The following is an 18845-nucleotide window of genomic DNA, read 5'->3' on the forward strand; positions in this document are numbered from 1 at the left end:
AAACTACATCCGGGGCAGGAAGGGGCTAAAAAAAACCCCATCAAATGAAAAGAGCCCTGGGCCCCGCACTCCGGCTCGGCTCTGCCTTTCCATGCCGTCCCGCCTCCAGCCCCACCCCTCAGATTCCCTGTCAGTCCCAGCTCTCGCGAGAGAGCAGCCCGGAAGTCTCATGGCCTGAGCTGGTAGTCTGGGAGCCCACGTGGTCTGGGCTTGGAGTTGCGCCGCTGGTCCAGCCCGTGGGAGCCGCGAGGGGCAGAGGCGCCATGGGGAAGCTGCGTCGGCGGTATAACATCAAGGGGCGCCAGCAGGCCGTCCCCGGCTCTTCGAAGTCCCCCCCCGAGCCGCCCCCCGTGCGGTTGGAACTAGAAGGTGAGACGTCCCGGGACGGGCGATGGGTTTCGGGGGAGGGGCCGCCCAGGGCTTCGCCGCCAGGGCTGGCCACCGGGAACCAGGGGTTCGCCGGCCTGTGCCCTGCCTTCGTGACTCTAGGGCGGGAGTCCCAGAGAAGAACGCCCATTACAGGTGATCCAAAAGAGGGGGGACAGTGACAGCCTAGTTTTAACAATGAATATGGGACGGTACCCAGGGTGTCTCTCACCCTAAAATAGTAGCATGGAAAATTGCACAAGAAAATGAAGTAGTTCGATCCTTTCCCATGACTTTTATTATAATCTCCTTGCCAGAGGCCCCTCAATTTGTATTTTTTAGCCCAGTCCTGTCTGCTGAGCTCCGGGCTGCATAACATTTCTGCCCAGACTCCTTTGTAGTAAAAGTGCCAGGCACTATTCGGGTCCTGGAGACATAGCACAAAAGGAGATTTTAAAAAGCCCTGCCACCGCGAGCTTACGTGCTTATGGGAGGAGACAGGCAAAGGAGACACGTTGTTGACACAATCAATATAGAGTGTTGTGTGGGTACAGGTACTAAGGAGAAAGAGCCTAAGAGGTGATTAGGTGGGTGGTGATGTTCTACGGGGTGGCCAGGGAAGGCCTCACTGAGAAAGTGTTATTGGTGTGTTATTGAAGTCCTGCAGGTAGGACCTCATGAGTCACCGCAAGGCTGACTCAAAGTGAGGGGGAGCCATGGGAGGGTTTGGAGCAGAGGAGGGACAGGACCTGGGCTTATGTTTTAACAGCATCACTTAGGCTTCTGTGTTGAGGAAAAACAAAGGTAAGCCAAGATGATCAGTTAGGAAGCTGGAGTTGATGTTTGGACCAGGGAGGCAGCAGTACAGGTGGTGAGAAGCTATCGGATTCAGGATGTGGATTTGAAGGTGGAGCTGGCAGGATTTGCTGGCGTGTGCACAAGAACAAAGGAGTTGACAAGAATGACTCTCAGGCATTGGGCCCGGCCACTGGAGAAGGCAGGAGTGAGCAGCTTGGGAGAACCAGGAGCTCAGCTTTGGATATGAGTGGTTTGCGGGCCCTGGTAGATATCCAAGGAGAGAGGGTGGACAGGCAGCTGTTGACTCGGATGCTCAGGAGAGGCAAGTGCAGTTGGAGATATCAATTTTGGAATCATCTGTGTGTAGATGATATTTATGTAAAGTCTGAAGGCTGGATTGGCTTACCAAGGGAATGAGTCCAGCCCTGGAGGAGAGGGAAATGAGCAGGAGCCTGCAAGGGAGATGGAGTGGTCTGTGAGGTGAAGGAGAGCTGGGAAGGAGGGCTTCCCATCTGCGTCAGATGCTGCTTTGGCGTCAGGGAGGGAGAGAAGGACCAATGGATTCAACACCAAGAGGGCATCAATCACCTTGATTGGGCCAGTTTCAGAGAAAAGGTGGGATGAAGTGATTGAGTGGGTTCAAGGATGTCTTGCAGGCCCCTGAAACTCAATGTGTTCCAAAATCGAGCTCATCCAACTTCTTGTGTAAGCCTCCCGAGGGCCGGGCTGATTTAGCGTTAGGAAAGATTCCAGAGTCCAGAAGTGGATGGATGGGGAGCTGGGGCCGCTGGAGAAGCCTGCTTCTCTCTACCCACCAGTCTGCATTCTCTTCCACACTCTTGTTGGACCTGGAAGACAGTGAGGTTCCAGGAAAGAATGTCAGGATGGGAATCTGGAAGGCTGAATTCCCTCTTCACATTGCATAGAGAGGCTGGGAGTTGAGGTAAATTGCTTAACATTTCTGTTCCTCGATTTTCTCATCTGTAAAATGGGACCAGTAGTAGTGGCCATCCTACCTGCTATCAGAGTTTTGGAGGTGGCATATTGTGAAAATGTGTTTGTGACCAAAACAAGAATGCTTTGAAAAGTAAAGAAAAGCTATGGAGGCATGAGGCATCTGGTGCCAACCAGAGTAATAGCAGTGACAGCACAGGACAGCACCTCCTAAAAGGCTAAAGACCCCTGGACTGACAGCTGACACCGGGCCATTAGAGCCAAGGGGCTGGAGTCTCTTGGACCCAGAGATTTGGGGGAAGTTGTTTCTCACATCAGCACAGGACATCTCCATTTATCCCCACCTGTCTCAGGAGCCAGAGAGATCTTACGAGAACTTAACTCAGATCATCTCCCTCGAAGAGCCTTCCCGACCATCTGTTTCATATTGCCACCCACTTCTTTATTTTTATTTTCATCACATCCCCTCCCCTTTTTTTTCCTACAGCACTGTGGTTCTCAGACTTTTTGATCTCAGAACCCTTTACATTCTTAAAAAATGAGGACCCCAAACAGTTTTTGTTAGTGTGGATTATATCAATCAATATTTACTATATTAGAAATTAAATTTTTGAAACACAAGAATATATATACAAGTACATGCTCAATTAGCCATCAGCGCAACAATGATTTGGAGCCTATGGAAAACACCACTGTCCACTCTATGCTCTTTTTTGGGGGAGGGGGGCTTTTAATTCTATTTATTTGAGAACTGCAGAACGAGGACAGGTAAAGGGTAGGTAGCATTGCTTAAAATTGTCTCATTCTTAATTAAGGTCACAGAACCTCTCCTGCTCTTTGTAACATAAATAAAGACATACAAACTGAACAGTGAATAAAGAATCAGATACTTGCCATACAAGAACACTAGAGAGGAAACCCCAGCTTCAGATGTAAGGCAGAAGTAGGTACTCTCCAAGGTTTCTCCTCCCTAAGATTCTGCAGTAGGTGGAGTTGAAGAGTAATATGATAACTGAATTTTTCTAAAGTGGTATAGATTGTATACTTTCAAAGTATTATGTTTAAAAGTAGATCTAGGCCGGCCCGTGGCTCACTTGGTAGAGTGCGGTGCTGATAACACCAAGGCCACGGGTTCGGATCCTATATAGGGATGGCCGGTTTGCTCACTGGCTGAGCGTGGTGCTGACAACACCAAGCCAAGGGTTGAGATCCCCTTACTGGTCATCTTTTAAAGAAAAAAAAAAAAAAAAAGTAGATCTGATACCAACTGAGCAGCATAGTCTACTGGGCACTCTTAGAGAATGTCATAGCATCATTATGAAAACAGTTTTGACCTCACAGATGCGCTTATTATATCTGCAAGCTCAGTGGGCTCATGGCGGGGCAGGAGCCTGCAAGAGGCAGGAACAGAGCTGCCCTGGAGGGGAAGAGGCCGCATTGGTGAGGGTCTGCACCCTTTGGCTTCCTGGGCTGTGGGTGAGGCAAGCATGTCTTTTCAGACCAGGGCACGTTGAAAGGAGTTGATGCAAGCAATGCGCTTGTCCTGCCGGGGAAGAAGAAGAAGAAGCCCAAAGCCCCACCCCTGTCGAAGAGGGAAAAGAAGCCTCTGACCAAGAAAGAGAGGAAAGTGCTGCAGAAAATCTTAGAGCAGAAGGAGAAAAAGAGCCAGGTATGCACCACTCTGGCGCACGGCTCTGCCAGCATGGTCTCTGAGCAGACTGTCCCTTGGAACTTTCTGAGATGACAGAAATGTTCTATGTCTGCATGGTCTGATGCAGTAGCCACTAGCCGCAGGTGGCTGTTGAGCCCTTGAAATATGGCTAGTGTGGCTGAAGAACTAAATTTGTAATGTGATTTACTTTTAATTAATTTAAATTCAAATAGCCTCGTATGGCTTGTGGCCTCCATACTGTACACACGACTCCAGAGCCTTCACACCCTCCCAGGAACCTGCTGCTTGGGACTCTGTCAGTCTGCATCACTTCCAAATTTGTTGGGGCCAAACATTTGCTACCTGGGCAGTCATTTGGTCAACATGCTCAATTTTTTTTAAAAGATCACTTTTGTGTTATTTTTTAACTGTATTCTAGAGAACTTCAAACTTTTTTCATTACTTTTTTTTTTTTAAGGGAAAAACTTTGTAATGGGAAATTTATTCATTTATTTATTTATTTTGGCAGCTGGTCTGTATGGGAATACAGACCCTTGACCTCGGTGTTACAAGGTGGCACTCTAACTGACTGAGCTAACCTGCCAACCCTTGTAATGGGAAATTTAAACATACACAAAAGAATATTATAATAAACTCTCATGTGCCTATCACCAGCTCCAACAGTTACCCAGCCCTGGTCAGTCATGGGTCATCTCAACTGTGGTCATTCTTCTATCTCCTGAGTCATTTTAAAACAAATCCCAGGCAGAATAAACCTGTATTAGTTTCCCATAGCTGTTTATAACAAATGACCACAAACTGGGTGGCTTAAAACAACAGAAATTTATTCTGTCATGGTTCTGGAGGCTGGAAGTCCAAAGTTAAGGTGTCATTAGGTCTGCGCTCCCTCACTAGGCTCTGGGGAGGATCCTTCCATGCCTGTTCCAGCCTCTTGGGCTCCAGGCTTCCTTGGCTTGTGGCTACATCACTCCAGTCTCTACCTCTGTCTTTTCATCCCCTTCTCTGTGTGTCTCTGATAAGGACACTTGTCTGCAGATTTGGGAGCCACTTGGATAAGCCAGGTTGCTCTCAAGATTCTTAACTTAATTACGTCTGCAAAGATCCTTTTACCAAATAAGATCATGCTCCCTGGCTCCCGGGTATGAACATATCTTTCTGTGGGCCACCATTCAACCCACTATACATAGTATTTTATCCATAAATATTTTAATTTGTGTCTCTAAACCACAATACCATTAACGCACCTATATTTTTTAAAATATCACATATCCAGTAAATGGTCAAATTTCCAATTGTCAAAGATGTTCCCCCACCCCATCTCTTTTTTTTTTCTCCTTCTCTCCAGTAATGTACTTGAAGAAATTGTGTTATCTCATAGAATTTCCTACAGAATGGATTTTTAAAATTTTATTCTCTTTGATGTAGTTAAACCTGCTCCTCTGCCTTCCAAATTTCCTGTAAACTAGTATTTGGATCTAGAACAATGGTTCTCAACCAGGATATTTTTGCACCCAGTTTTGTGGGTTGTAACAACTTGGGGGAATGCTGCTGGCATCTAGTGGACAGAGGCCTGGGCTGCTGCTAAATGGCTTGTGGTACGCAGAACAGCAAAAAATGATCCAGCCCAAAATGTCAATAGTGCTGAGATTGAGGAACCCTGCTGTGGAGGTTTCATGAGATTCAAGTTTGACTTCCTGGCGAGGCCACCGCACATGAGTGCAGTGTATTTCCATCAGAAGCACGTGGGTCTCTCGTTAGCGGCCGTGGACATACAGTCCCTGGAGCCACTAATAGAGATAAGACTCACACTTCTGTGAGTGTAGCCTTTCTCATCCTGTTTAGTATTTTTTTCCCTACCATCCTGTACCTTGCCTTTTTTTAAAATAGTGCAATATATATATGGAAGTGTGTATAAGACGTATATGTACAATTTGCAGCTTGACCTTTAAAAAGATTTAAAAAGAGCCTTGCTAGGCTCTGGGGAGGTGTTATCACTGCTGAAATTTTATTTAGAGTCCCACTTCCCTTCTGAGGAGAGGGCCATTGTGCCAAAGGCATGACGTATTTGTTTCCTTTCCCAGCGAGCAGAGATGCTGCAGAAATTGAGTGAAGTCCAGGTTTCAGAGGTCGAGATGAGACTTTTTTATACCACGTCGAAGCTGGGCACTGGGGAGCGCATGTACTACACCAAAGAGTGAGTCGGCCAGCCCCTCCCTCCTGCCAGGGCTCCCAGGGGTAGTTGACAGGTTATGGCATCTTCTGGGGGTGGAGCGTTATGAGAAAATACATTTGTGGTGGCCCGAGTGGCTGACGATCTTCTGTGCTAAATGCCCCTAATGGGTAAAGGCCATCAATGCTGCTAAACATCCTATAATGCACAGGACAGCAAAGTTTCTTGCTCTGCTAAAGGGGGTATGACCTCATCTAGACTTAATGATATCTGCAAAGAACCTATCTCCAAATAAGATCACATTCTGAGGTTCTGGGTGGACTTGGATTTGGGGGAGATAACTGTTCAATCTAGTGGAGCCAACATTTAAGAATTAGGAGATTTCACATTAAAATCCAGGTTCCCACTTGGTCTTGACCAGTTGGGCAATCTGGCCACACCAGATTGGCATTTCTGCCGGGCTGCTGACCTCACACAAGCCTGCATGCCCCTCCCACCCCGCCTCCCATGCTCTGCTGTCTCATATGCAGTCGCTGTGGTCATTTGCCTGTACTGGCCTGTCTCTGCAAGCTCATGTTCATTAGTGACTGTTCACTGAGTGCAGACCCTGTCCCGGGCTCTCCTCTAGGCCCTGGGGATAGAGCAGTGCACAAAAATTAAATCCTTTACCTTAGGGAGCTTACAATCTAATGGTGGGGAGATGGGCAGTCATCAAACAAATACGTATATATCAAGTACCAAGCAAAAAATAAAGCAGGGAAAAGTGCATGGAAGGAGAAGGGGAGGTGTTTTGGATTGTATGATCAGGCAAAATCTTAGGGGACATTCGAACAGAGACTTGAGTTTAGTGAGGGAGAAGTTATCTGCAGGAAGGGTGTTTCTGGGGGTGGGAACAGCAAGCGGGCCCTGTGGTGGAAAGGGGCATGGCCTTTGAGTCCTGACCTCTGGTGAGTGTTCAGCAACCCGTAGCTGCCTTGGGTGTCCTAGGCCTCTGTGCCTGAAGCCTCTGCTCCCCCTGCAGGAAACCCAGTGAGATTGCAGCCCAGGGTCAGGAGAAGATCAGCAGCCTGAGTGGGGCCCACCGGAAGCGGCACTGGCCGTCAGCAGAGGAGGAATCCGAGTCCTCGGAGGAGGAGTCTGAGCCTGACGAGGCCCCAGCCCCTGAGCAGGCTGGGGCTGGTGCAGGGACAGCAACAGCACATATGCCGCCAGCTCCACTGGGGACCAGGGATGAGAGCACAGTGCCCAGCAGTCAGCTCTCCCCAGCTGGGACTTCTGCCCCCACCCCTCCAGCAGTAGCCTCCACCCTGGACAGGCCCCCAGCCAAGCCCGCCATATTCATCCCTTTGAACCGCTCCCCAGAAATGCAGGTTTGCCGCTCCAACGTTTGTGACTAAGAATGTAGGTTAGCCTGGTGAGGGCTAGGGTGCAGGAAGAGGGCCTGTTGGTGAAGTGGGACAGGCTTCATCCCTCTCTGTGCTTCAGTGGCCTCATCTGGGAAAGGGGAGGATGACAGTGCCTGCCTTGTGGGTAGAGAGTGATGAGCATTGATGCTCCACAATGCAGGTGAGGGGCGATGCAGGTGAGGGGCGGGCAGCAGGCCTGGCTCACAGTCGGGGCAATCGAGGGCATGTCTGCAGGCTTTATCACCATATCCTCTGACTGCGTGTCCTATCCAGGTGGCCACTAATCCAGAGAAGAGTCTGGGCAGTAGAATCAGTTGACCTGAAATCGAGTGCTGGGTCCACCACATTCTAGCTCACATCCTGAGCCTCATTTTCTTCATCTGTAAAATGGGGGTATTCCATCTACTTAAGATGCTCTACTTCTCTGTGCCTCAGTTTCCTTAACTGGTACAACGAGGTTCCCACTGGGTTGTCATACAATGAAAGGATTTAGGGTATGTAAAGCCCACAGCCCACAGTAGAAACCCTGAACCCTTAGAGGTGTCATTTTTGACTGTCTTGTCTGAGGGGGTGTGAGGTTTTGGTGACATCATAGATGCCAGGTCACTTAGCCCAGGGCCTGACCCAATACAGATGGTGGTTATTCCGTTTGTCCATCAGTGGACACATTTCTGCTGAGTGTATGCAGACCAGACCCTGCACTGGGCACAGGAAATGGGATGATCTGGACCATGGTGTTATCAGCTGGACAGCTGATATGATTCAGTTCTCAACTGAATCGTTTGATCCCTGTACTGACTGGCCAGTACCAAAAAAAATTTTTTTTAAATGCTTTTCATTTCATGACCCAAAGATGGTTGTGACTTCCAGTTTGCAAAGACTGCCTGAGAGAAACATTTGCACGTGTGTGCATAAGAGAAGGACAAAAATGTTTAAAACAGCAGTTAAGATAATAGCAAAAAGCTAAAACAACCCAAATGGCCAGCAGCAGAATACTTATACTGTGGTATACTCACATGATGGAACACTCAATAGCAGTGGGGAAATATTGGAATAGACCTCAGCTACATGCATGGACATGGATAAAGCTCAAAATATGTTTAATTACAAAAAAAACCAAAATGTAGATAAATATAAATGACACAATGTCATTTATAAAGACAGGCAAACCTAAGCAATATCTTGCTTAGGAATACACATATGGAAAAATCACAAAGAAAAGCAAGGACTGATGTCCTAAGGGATGGCAGGGGGAGGACGTGGAGGAGCCTGGGTCTCTGAATGACTGGGTGGAGCAGAATCCCACACCAACACTCACCACCAGATGGCACTGGGCTATGACATCACTTGAAGGCAAACCTTTGTAATGTGAAGCCACATTTGTTAGAGCAGTCAGCAAACCCTAATTAATACTTTATATATAAGCAAACAAATCTACCTATAACTGAAATTATAGTCTCATTAAACAGTACTTATTCTCATTTAGAACAATGCACTAGAATTTTCTATCCTTTTTCACTTGAAAAAAAAGGACCTAGTCACATGCCACCTAACTTTCTATAACATGCTTTATGGTTTGAAATAGTTGCTGGAGGAACCCAGCCACCTTCCTGCCTCGGTGCCTTTGCTCACACAGTTCTCAGTGTGGGATGGTGCCCCTCTTCTTGGCTCCTGCTGGTCTTTTAGCTCTTGCTCTGGACAATTTCCCTGATGAAATGGAATAAAGTAAAAATAGAGCAGAACAAAAAATATTAGCTTATTAGCATGCTTGACACATTAGGGTAAGCGATGTTTTATGAAACTTTCTTTCAGTATATAATGTGTGTGTGTGCGCATGCGTGTATGTGTGTACTGAGTCATGATGTAAAATGTGTTTCTTTCTGTGGGTCATAGGAAAAAAGTATCTGAAAGCCACTGCTCTAGAGAGCGTACCTAGGAGAGAAATTGCCAGATCCAACATCCTCAGCTTTGATAAAATTAGTATCAGATTGTTTATTGAAGTGATCATACCATACATTGAGATTGCCACCAGCTGCAGCTGGGAGTTCCCATGTCTCAGAGAGGTTTCTCTGCACCAGCCAAGCTGCACCTGAGGACATTGGGCCTGTGGTTCCAAAGGACACAGTCCATGTCTCTGTCTCCAGGAGCCATGGCTCTTTGTCCCCTATATGCCTGTCTCATAGCTATCAAGGCTTTTATTCACCAACAGGCATATCTGTGCACTGCCTACATGCTGGCTGCCACCTTTGTAGAGGCCGTGTCACCTTATGTAGTCTTGTTGTGAGTGAGTGGGGTCACCTTGTCTCCTCTGTCATCCTGCGGCCCTCCACTCCCCCATTCCCTGAGCGCTGGCTTCCTCTCCCCCCAGGAAGAACGGCTAAAGCTCCCCATTCTCTCTGAAGAACAAGCAATCATGGAGGCTGTGGCCGAGCACCCCATTGTCATCGTGTGTGGCGAGACTGGCAGCGGGAAGACCACGCAGGTGCCTCAGTTTCTCTATGAAGCTGGTTACAGCAGGTAGGAGCTAGGCACAGGGTTCTCTGCAGGTTTCTCTGGTTACACTGGAGATGTCCCTGAGCCTGGGCTCCCAGGGATCCAGTCCTGACTCTGCCATTTATATGCTATGTGACTTCAGACAGGGTACGTTACCTCTCTGGGCCTCGGTTTCCTTGGCTGTGAGATGGGGGTAATAATAGCACCTATTTCACAGGGTTGTTATGTGGATTACGTGAGTAGATTTGCCTAAAATGCTTATATCAGCCCTTGGCATATAGAGTGATATATTTACTGTTATCACTGTGTAGCTCCTGTTGGCACCTTTGACCCATGTGTGTCGGGTTCCCCAAGACCACCCCCTGGTTCACTGATTCGCTAAGAGAACTCCTGGGACTTAGTATACAGTTGTACCCATGGCTGTGATTTGTTACAGCAAATGGATGCAAAGCACAACCAGCAGAGCGAAAAGTCATATGGGGTAAAGTCTGGGGGACTCCAGGCCCAAGCTTCTGCAGCCCTCCCCTGTGGAATCCCATAGGACACACTTAATTCCCCCAGTAATCAGTTGTGAAACACGTGTGAAATGTCTTCTACGAGGAAAGCTTGATAGAGACTTAAGGCCTGTGGTTTTTACTGGGGTCACCAAAGCCCACTCTGACAGGAACCCAAATCCCAGATGCCCAAAAGGAAAGTAGGTGTTATCCATAAACCACATCACTTGTACAAACAGGTTAGGGGCAGTGAGCCTTTCTTATCAGGAAGTGGAGGGAATCCTCCCAAAGTCCTCCAGATGCCAGCCGAGGGCCAGCCTCGCCAGCAGCCTTTCTAGGGAGAGCAGCCTTGGCCCATGTTGCTTACTCGTCCCTACAGAGTCTGGAAACAGTCACCTGTCCCCTTGCAGGTTTTTCTTTCTTTCTTTTTTTTTTTTTTTTTCTGGGCAGCTGGCTGGTACAGGGATCGAATCCTGGACCTTGGTGTTTTCAGCACCACGCTCTAACCAAGTGAGCTCACCAGCCAGCCCAGCAGGCTCTTGTATCTGGAGGAGTGTGCACTCAACGGGCTGCCAAGCTGCTGGCCAGCTGGAGCCAGGCCCTGTTCCTTCTAGCAGCTGCCTGGCATCTGCTGTGCCATGACTGTCTGACCATCTCCTGCGTGTTGACACGTGGGCTGCTCCTCTCTGCCACCTAGACAAGGACTGAGTCTATACAGTGCATTTTGATGTAGAGCTGTGTGTAGCTTTTGGGGCCGAGCACTGTTCATGTGTTGTGTTTTCCCTCCCCTAGAGACGACAGCATCATCGGTATCACAGAGCCCCGCCGTGTGGCCGCTATGGCCATGTCCCAGCGAGTGGCCAAGGAGATGAATCTTTCCCAGCGGTGAGGGCTCTGCTTCCTGGGAGAGGGATCATGGGGTGGTCCTGTGGTCCTGCCTGGCTTTCAGCTGCCCAAGAGTTGATGAGCAGTGTCATGGGCACCCATGCCAAGGGTGCTGGGTGGGAGTGTCACTGGGAATCCTCATATGAGAGGGCTTCCTACAGGACCTGCCTGGGCAGGGGGGCCACAGAGCAAGGACAAAGCCAGCCAGGCCTTTAGATGTACATGACACAGTGCATGGGGGGACAATATGGCCCGTATGGGAGCGTGAGGACAGAGCAGGTGGCCACACACAGGCAGTTACATAATTAGTGCTTAGCATTGCCAAGTTAATTTAAAAGTCTAGGTTCCCAGGACAGCCCGTGGCTCACTCGGTAGAGTGTGGTGCTGATAACACCAAGGCCACGGGTTCGGATCCTATATAGGGATGGCCAGTTTGCTCACTGGCTGAGCGTGGTGCTGACAACACCAAGCCAAGGGTTGAGATCCCCTTACCGGTCATCTTTAAAAAAAAAAAAAAAAAAAAGTCTAGGTTCCCAAATGCAGAATCCTCCTGGCAGTAAGTCTGTAGGACTTGGTTTGGAAAGCAGTTTGAACATGGCAAGCATCTCATTTGCTGTAGAATGGCTCAGGAGCAGGTGTTTGCAGTGCAGATACCTGGGCCTCAGCCCACACTCTTGAATGTGGGTTTGAAGAGGTAATACATCCATTGTGGTCTAAAACCCAACAAGCACAAAAGAGGACAGAGCAAGAGTCTCCTGCGTCCATCCACTCATCAGATAGTTACTTACTGAGTGGCTCCTACTGTTCGCAGGCCCAGCCAGGGCTCTTGGAACATGGTGATGAACCAGACAGAGACACCTGCCTCCCTGGGGCTGGCATGAAAGTCACGGGGGTTTGTTGTGTTTGTGCATTAGGTGGCCAACGTGCTGGGAAGCACACTAAAGCAGGGATGGGGTAGTGGGGGAGTCCCTTTCCCACCCAGTCCCAGCTTCCCTTCCCAGAGACAGCCACTGCCCACTTCCAGTGTTTCCTTCTACACAGTTCTGTGCACAGACAAGCAACTGAGTCTCTGTGTCTCTCATCTGTTTTTGACACAATGTTGCGTGGTACACACTATCCTGTATCTCATCTCTTTTGTTTAATAGTATATCTTGAAAATAACAATACATAAAAAACTACCTCATCTTCTCTTTAACTTTTTAACTCTTTTTAACTTTTTATGTAAACTTTTAGCTTTTTTATTGTAAAACTCAAGCATATACAAAAGTAGAAAGAAGAGTATCACGAGTCCCCAAGTACCCGAGACCCAGTTTCAGTAGTTATCACCTCATAACCGGCCCTGTCCCCCCACCCACACACCATCCCTGATTTTTTAAAATCAAGTCTCAGATGTCTTATTTTATCCCCAATATTTCACTGCGTAAGTCTGAAAGATAAGGAGTTTTTATAGCGTAGCTACAGTAGCCCTGTCATAACTAAAAAGTACATATATAATAACTTCTGAGTATCCTCCAGCCCGTGTTCAGATTTCCCTGGTGTCTCCTGACAAGCTCCTGAGCACTTGGGCTCCAGCCCTGGTCGCACGTGCGTTTGGTTGATGGGGCTCCCCGGCTGGTGGTAATTACTCCCTCCCCCTTCTCTCTGAAGACCAGGCATTGGAAGGGGCCAACAGGTTGGGGAGGTGTCTAGGTCTTGTTCTGGTGGCTGGTGGGCCCTGCCCTTGGCTCGCCTGCTCAGTTGGACTAGGCCTCCTCCACTTCCCCCTTGCAATGGCCACAGGCCACATGGCTACAGCCCCAGCAAGCTTCTCCTGAGCTGAAGCCTGTTCCCACAGGGCCGTCTCCTACCAGATCCGGTATGAAGGAAACGTGACCGAAGAGACCAGAATCAAGTTCATGACAGATGGCGTGTTACTCAAGGAAATCCAGAAGGTGAGTTGCTCGTCTTGGCTGACAAAGCAAGGCCAGGGAGCCTGGGAGCGGGGAGTTAGATGTCACGCATGATATGAGCAGCCAGCATGCCTACTATTGGCAGATCATTACATACCTCTGTGCTGCTCTGTGACTTGGGTGAGTTACTTAACCTCTCTGAGCTTCAGTTTCTCCATCTGTTCACTGGAGCCTTCCTTACAGAATTGTTGTGAAATAGAAATTGTACAAAGCATGAGAGTGGCTAAGCACAATGCCTGGTACCTAGTAGGTGTTCATTAAATATGAGCTCATATTTTTATTATGATTTGGTTCACAGAGTTTGTGCATTCCCTGAATGTGTACTGAACAACCGTGATGTGCTGGGCACTGCCTGGTATGTTGAAGACCCAGTCATGGACCAAGGCATAATCTCGTATTGGAGACTTCCTGGTCCAATTCATGATAAGGAATAGAGGAGGGGGCTGCTGATTCTTGCCCATGAGCAGTGGTGTGTTTTCACATCCCCAGCCATGGAGGCCTGTGTTACAAGGACATTCAGTATGTAAATCAGGGCACATAGCCGCTGCCTCTCCAGCCAACTCACTCAGGAAGCTTCCTAGGGAGTTGGAATGTTCTGGGAACTTGGCCAGACAGTCAGTCATGCAGGGTGGCATGCATGTCACCAGGGAGTGTGCAGGGCCCAGACTGAGGTTTGCAGTCTGATGAGGGCTGATCTGTTCCTGGCAGGCTGTGTGATGTCCCCCAGACAGGCGGAATCTTAGAGGATGATCAAGGTGACTTCAACCTTCTCGGCCCCAAGGCCACCTAGGGGTCTCTGTTTTGGGTCTAGGTGGCCCCTTTCTGTGTGGTGCATGCTGTCCGATTGCCCACAGTACCCTCCACATATCTCATCATTTCCATTTCCTGCCACATTCCATCCTGTGGGCATCTGTACTTGGTAGCTCAGCTCTGATAAATAGTAGCTGCCCCTTGTCTAGCACTTTCTGTCCCAGGCCCCAGCCCCATGCTATGTCCTTTATAGGTATTAGCTGTCATCCAAACCTCCCCACGACCCAGGAGCTAGATCCTGTTGTTCCCATTTACTGATGAGGAAACTGAGGCACAGGCAGGTAAAGTAACTTGCCCTAGGTCACAGAGCTGGGATTCCCCCCTGAGACCAAGTGCTCAGGGTCCTTTTGGCTATCAGGGGGCTCTTTGAATGGGAGTTCTGGGATATGAAGTGACTGGTGGCTCCGGCCTGGGGGGGAGGCCAGCCTCACTCTCCCGACCTCCTCCCCAGGACTTCCTGCTGCTGAAGTACAAGGTGGTGATCATTGACGAAGCTCATGAGAGGAGTGTATACACGGACATCCTCATCGGCCTTCTGTCCCGCATCGTGTCTCTCCGGGCAAAGGTAGCATAGGAGGTGGGATGACAGGGAGTCCCCATGGCCAAGCCCCCTACCACACCCACACACACGCACACATACACACACCCACACCCCCACACACACCCCACCTCTGTCAGGAACTCAAGATCCCTTGGCCCATGCCCATCTGTACCCGAGGCTGCTGCTGTGAGAAGGCCCCATGGGCCTGAGTCCAGGCCTAGCACCAGAGCTGTGAGTCTCAGTGTGACCCCACCCCTCTGCTCTTCCTACCACAGGGGTCCTGGGTGCAGCCTCATTAGCCCATGAGAGGCTGCCAGGCCTCACTGGAATCAGCTTTAAGGTGCCACCAAGTCTTTAGAATATGCAGAGTGGGCAGGGCTGCCTGGCCAAGCCCTTGTGCCCCCACACCCTGAGATGGGTTCCCCAGCACTGGCCTCTTTTGCCAGTGTGCTGACAACAGGGAGGGCCATGACCTCCCCTCCGTCTCCCTGCCCCACCTAGAGATCAGGCAGAAGTGATGCCCAAGGCCTGCTGGGTGGAAGGATGCTGCCCTAGTGTGGGTGTGGGGGAGTGTCCATGGAGCAGTTTGATCCCAGCCTTCTCGGGCACCAGCTTGATGCAGAGAGAGGCCGGCGCCCTGGGCGTGCCATGTACCTGGCCACGTTTAAGGCACTGGAATCGAGTGAACAGGACACTGTCTTGTTCTTTTAAAAGTTTCTGCCCTCGTGGGGCTTCCCCTATAGTGAGGGTGACAGGCAGTAAACAAGCTCCAAAAGTCTGAGCTGGTGACTGACGAGCAAGGAAGCTGAGGGGCGGGGAGTAGCAGGGAGAGAGTGGAGGGTTGGGGAAGACCTCCCCGAAAAGAAGACTCAGGTGGAGGGCTGAGGGAGGTGCGGGAGCAGGCAGTGTGGATGGAGGGGCGAGGAGAGTTCCAAGCAGCAGGAGGAGCAGGTGCAAAGGCTCTGAGGCAGGAGTCTGCCTGGGATCTTTTTCTGTTTTTCTAACAAACTTTTTTGACCTGTTATTCACATACCATGTAACTGACCCAGGAAAGCATACACTGGTCTTCAGTACATTCAGAGTTGCGCAGCCATCACCACAACCAATTTTATAGAGCATTTTCATCACTCAGCACTCTAGAAAGCATGTACCCATTAGCTGTCATACCCTTCCCCCAAACCCCCTCCCCATCCCTAGATAACCATTAGTCTACTTTCCGTCCCTATGGATTTGTCCATTCTAGGTATTTCATGTAAATGGAGTCATACACTATATGGCCTTTCGTGCCTGGCTTCTTTCACTCAGCAGCATGTTTTTGAGCTTCATCAATGTTGTAGCCCGTATCAGTAATTCACTCCTTTTCATGGTTGGACAATATTCCATTTTGAGGGTAGGCCACATTTTCTTTATCCATTCATCAGTTGGTTGTCATCGGGTTATTTCCACTTTTTGGCTGCTTACAAACATTTGTGTACAAGTTGCTGTATACACATGTTGTATTTCTCAGGTATAAACATAGCAGTGGAATTGCTGGGTCATCAGTGTTTAGCCATCTGAGCCATTTGCCAGACTTTTCCACAGTGGTTGTAAAATTCCATTTTACATTCCCATCAGCAGTGAAGGAAGGTTCCAGTTTCTCCACATCCTGGCCAATACTTGTTATTTTCCATTTTTTAAAAATCCAAGCCATCCTTGTAGGTGTGCAGTGGTGTCTTATTGTGGTCTTGGTTTGTCTTTTGTGGAATATCAGGGAGCCTTGAGCAGCCTAGCAGAGTGAGTGAGGTGGGAGAACGAGGTGGGGGCGGACAGGTACACGGAGTAGGTCCACATTGGGAATGTCACTGCGGGGTGTGAGAAGGTCGATCTGTGCTGTTCCTCTAACCTTGGCCTGCAGTCACCAAAGACACTCTGGTGGTTACTAGCAGAAAAAGATGGCATCCAAGGGCTCGAGAGTGGAGCCCACCATGAGGTTTGTCACTTGCTACAGGGTGGGCTGGGAACCAGGGAGCATCAGGCAGCTCCTCCCTGAACCTCGGGAACAGGCAGACAGACAGTTTGGGTTGAGGGGAGCCCGATCCCAGCCCTCCTGCCTCACATTCCACCATCAGGGACTAACTTATGGGGACTGGAGAGACCCCCTTTAACAAACCACTGCCCTGGGAGAGGCAGATGCTGCTGTCAGCCCACAATTTCCAGGAGGTCTTTGGCAACCAGAAGGGGCTTAGGGTGGGGGCTGGGGGAAGCTGGGAGGACAGAAGTCTCTCCCCGCCCGTACCCTGGGTCACTGAGCTGATCTCCCACAGAGGCACCTGCCACTGAAGCTGCTTATCATGTCGGCCACACTGCGGGTAGAGGACTTCACCCAGAACCAGCGGCTCTTTGCCAAGCCACCCCCAGTCATCAAGGTAACACTAGGGCCACAGTCCTAGGCCCTCTCTGTGAGCTTTGCTGGAGCCAGGATGCCCTGGTGTCAAGGAGCTCCCGGGAGACCTCTCCTGGTGACATGGGGACTGACAATTGTTGGGGGGCTTTAAAGACCTGGACTCCGAAAGATCAAGAGGACAGAAGGAGGGCCCTAGGCAAGGGTCACTCCCCGTGCCTTCTTGGCATCTTGTAGGTGGAATCCAGGCAGTTCCCAGTGACGGTGCATTTTAACAAGCGGACACCAATGGAAGACTACAGTGGCGAGTGCTTCCGGAAGGTCTGCAAGATCCACCGGATGCTGCCTGCAGGTGAACCTGGCGAGGGGAATGGCTGCTTCTCCCTTTCTGAACCCAGAGTGAAGGCAGTGTGGGTAGAGGGAGGTCCCAGGCTCTTTGTCTTTCCCCAAGTGGCTTGGAATAGACTCTTGTCCTTGCTGTGCCTTAGTTTCCTCATGGGTTCCAGAGTGTCCACAGCACCTGCCCTGCCTTATTCTGCCCAAAATATTGTGAGTCTTCAGTGATTAAGTGAAGAGTGGGAGTTGAGGGCTGGAGTTTGCCTTATGTCCGTGTGTGTGATCAGCAGAGGAATCCACAAGGCACAGGCAGGTGCCAGTTGGCACAGGTGCCCACCCACATACACGGAGCAGGTGTATCCCACCTGAGATTCACCCCTCCTGAAGCCCCTCCACAGTCTTAACATGTCCCATAGCACTTGCTTAATTAGTTGCCTAATGTTATTATTTAAACTGACTTGACCTCTTCTGGATGAGTAGGTTTATGTAAAAAGAAAACAATGTTAACAGGAATCAGCTTCACTTACCAGGAATAGGTAATAACTGCACAAAATAATCCAGTAGCTCAGACAGTTGTAATAACTTCTAGCCGGAGACTTGTATGCTGAAGTGGTCCCCAGGCTGGCTTTCTCCATGTTAAAAATCTAGAGAGCAGTTGAGATGCTCCCTGTGAGCTTAATTCTGTCCTGCAAGGAAGCCAAGATTCGCTGTCCCATGATGCACTGTCTTTGTTCTGCTTAAGGCATCTCAGTGTTCAGGGGCTCACGGGGCTTCATGTCCACTGTCTTGGAGACTGAGTGGTGGGTGAGGGATGTCAGGAGGCTGCAGTGGGCGCTTGGGCAGTGGGTGTTTTTGCGGCCTTGTGTCTCAAGTCAGGGAGCACCTGGGGTGGCTGGCCACCCCTTTCAGCAGGAACTCCTGCCCATACAACGACATTGCCACTCCCTGCCACGACATCCTAATTTCCCAACCCCTGTGCTATGGCCTCATCTCATCCTTGGCTGCCATCCACCCCATCTTGTGAATTTTGCCAGTGTTCCTGCCTGCCTTGTTCCCAGGTCCCCTACCATACCTGCCCGTGTGGCCTGGTGTCTGCAGACTGAAGGTTGCATGCTTGCCTTTGTGGCATGGTGTTTGCAGACTCAAGGTTGCATGCCTGCCTTTGTGGCCTGGTGTCTGCAGACTCAAGGTCGCACACCTGTCCGTGTTGCCTGGTGTCTGCAGACTCAAGGTCACCTCCCTTGGGCCAGAGCTCATTCTGCTTCCTTGCTTGCTCTCCCATTCTCTTGGTTGCTCTTTTTTTTTGTCCCTGCAGACCTCTTCCTTCACAGACAACATACAAGACATCGGATGGGAGTGCCTTCCTCTTACCACCATCAAACCTGCCAGTGACATGCCCCTGTGCCCAACCTGTCCTCCTTCCCTCTTAGCGAGGGAGGCATATCTCATCCCTTGCCTTGCCTCCCAGTTCCCTCTGGCCTCTTTAGGGATCTTGTTCTCTCAGTTTCTCTTCTGCGTTCTGGTTCCTCAACCACTTTCCCTCCACCTACTGCTCACAGTCCCATAAGTGTGCTCAGGTGTGACCTCTAGA

General features: G+C 49.7%; 1 protein-coding gene across 3 annotated transcripts in view; it reads left to right on the plus strand.

The window, feature by feature from the left end:
• The first annotated feature begins 201 nt into the window (after nucleotides 1-201).
• The window catches only part of DHX37 (DEAH-box helicase 37), a 37189-nt gene continuing 18545 nt past the window's right edge, over nucleotides 202-18845 (plus strand). For 2 of the 3 annotated variants that reach the window (XM_063086002.1, XM_063086004.1), the window contains exons 1-10: nucleotides 202-369; nucleotides 3618-3787; nucleotides 5872-5984; nucleotides 6982-7330; nucleotides 9735-9883; nucleotides 11146-11238; nucleotides 13073-13169; nucleotides 14449-14562; nucleotides 16842-16943; nucleotides 17156-17270. In XM_063086002.1, the coding sequence (XP_062942072.1) occupies nucleotides 264-369; nucleotides 3618-3787; nucleotides 5872-5984; nucleotides 6982-7330; nucleotides 9735-9883; nucleotides 11146-11238; nucleotides 13073-13169; nucleotides 14449-14562; nucleotides 16842-16943; nucleotides 17156-17270 (1408 nt within the window). In that variant the 5' untranslated portion in view covers nucleotides 202-263. The remainder of the gene's footprint in view (nucleotides 370-3617; nucleotides 3788-5871; nucleotides 5985-6981; nucleotides 7331-9734; nucleotides 9884-11145; nucleotides 11239-13072; nucleotides 13170-14448; nucleotides 14563-16841; nucleotides 16944-17155; nucleotides 17271-18845) is intronic. The other variant, XM_063086003.1, reaches the window with a different exon arrangement.

The sequence above is a fragment of the Cynocephalus volans genome, chromosome 2 (assembly GCF_027409185.1).
Source record: "Cynocephalus volans isolate mCynVol1 chromosome 2, mCynVol1.pri, whole genome shotgun sequence".
Taxonomy (NCBI): Eukaryota; Metazoa; Chordata; class Mammalia; order Dermoptera; family Cynocephalidae; genus Cynocephalus; species Cynocephalus volans.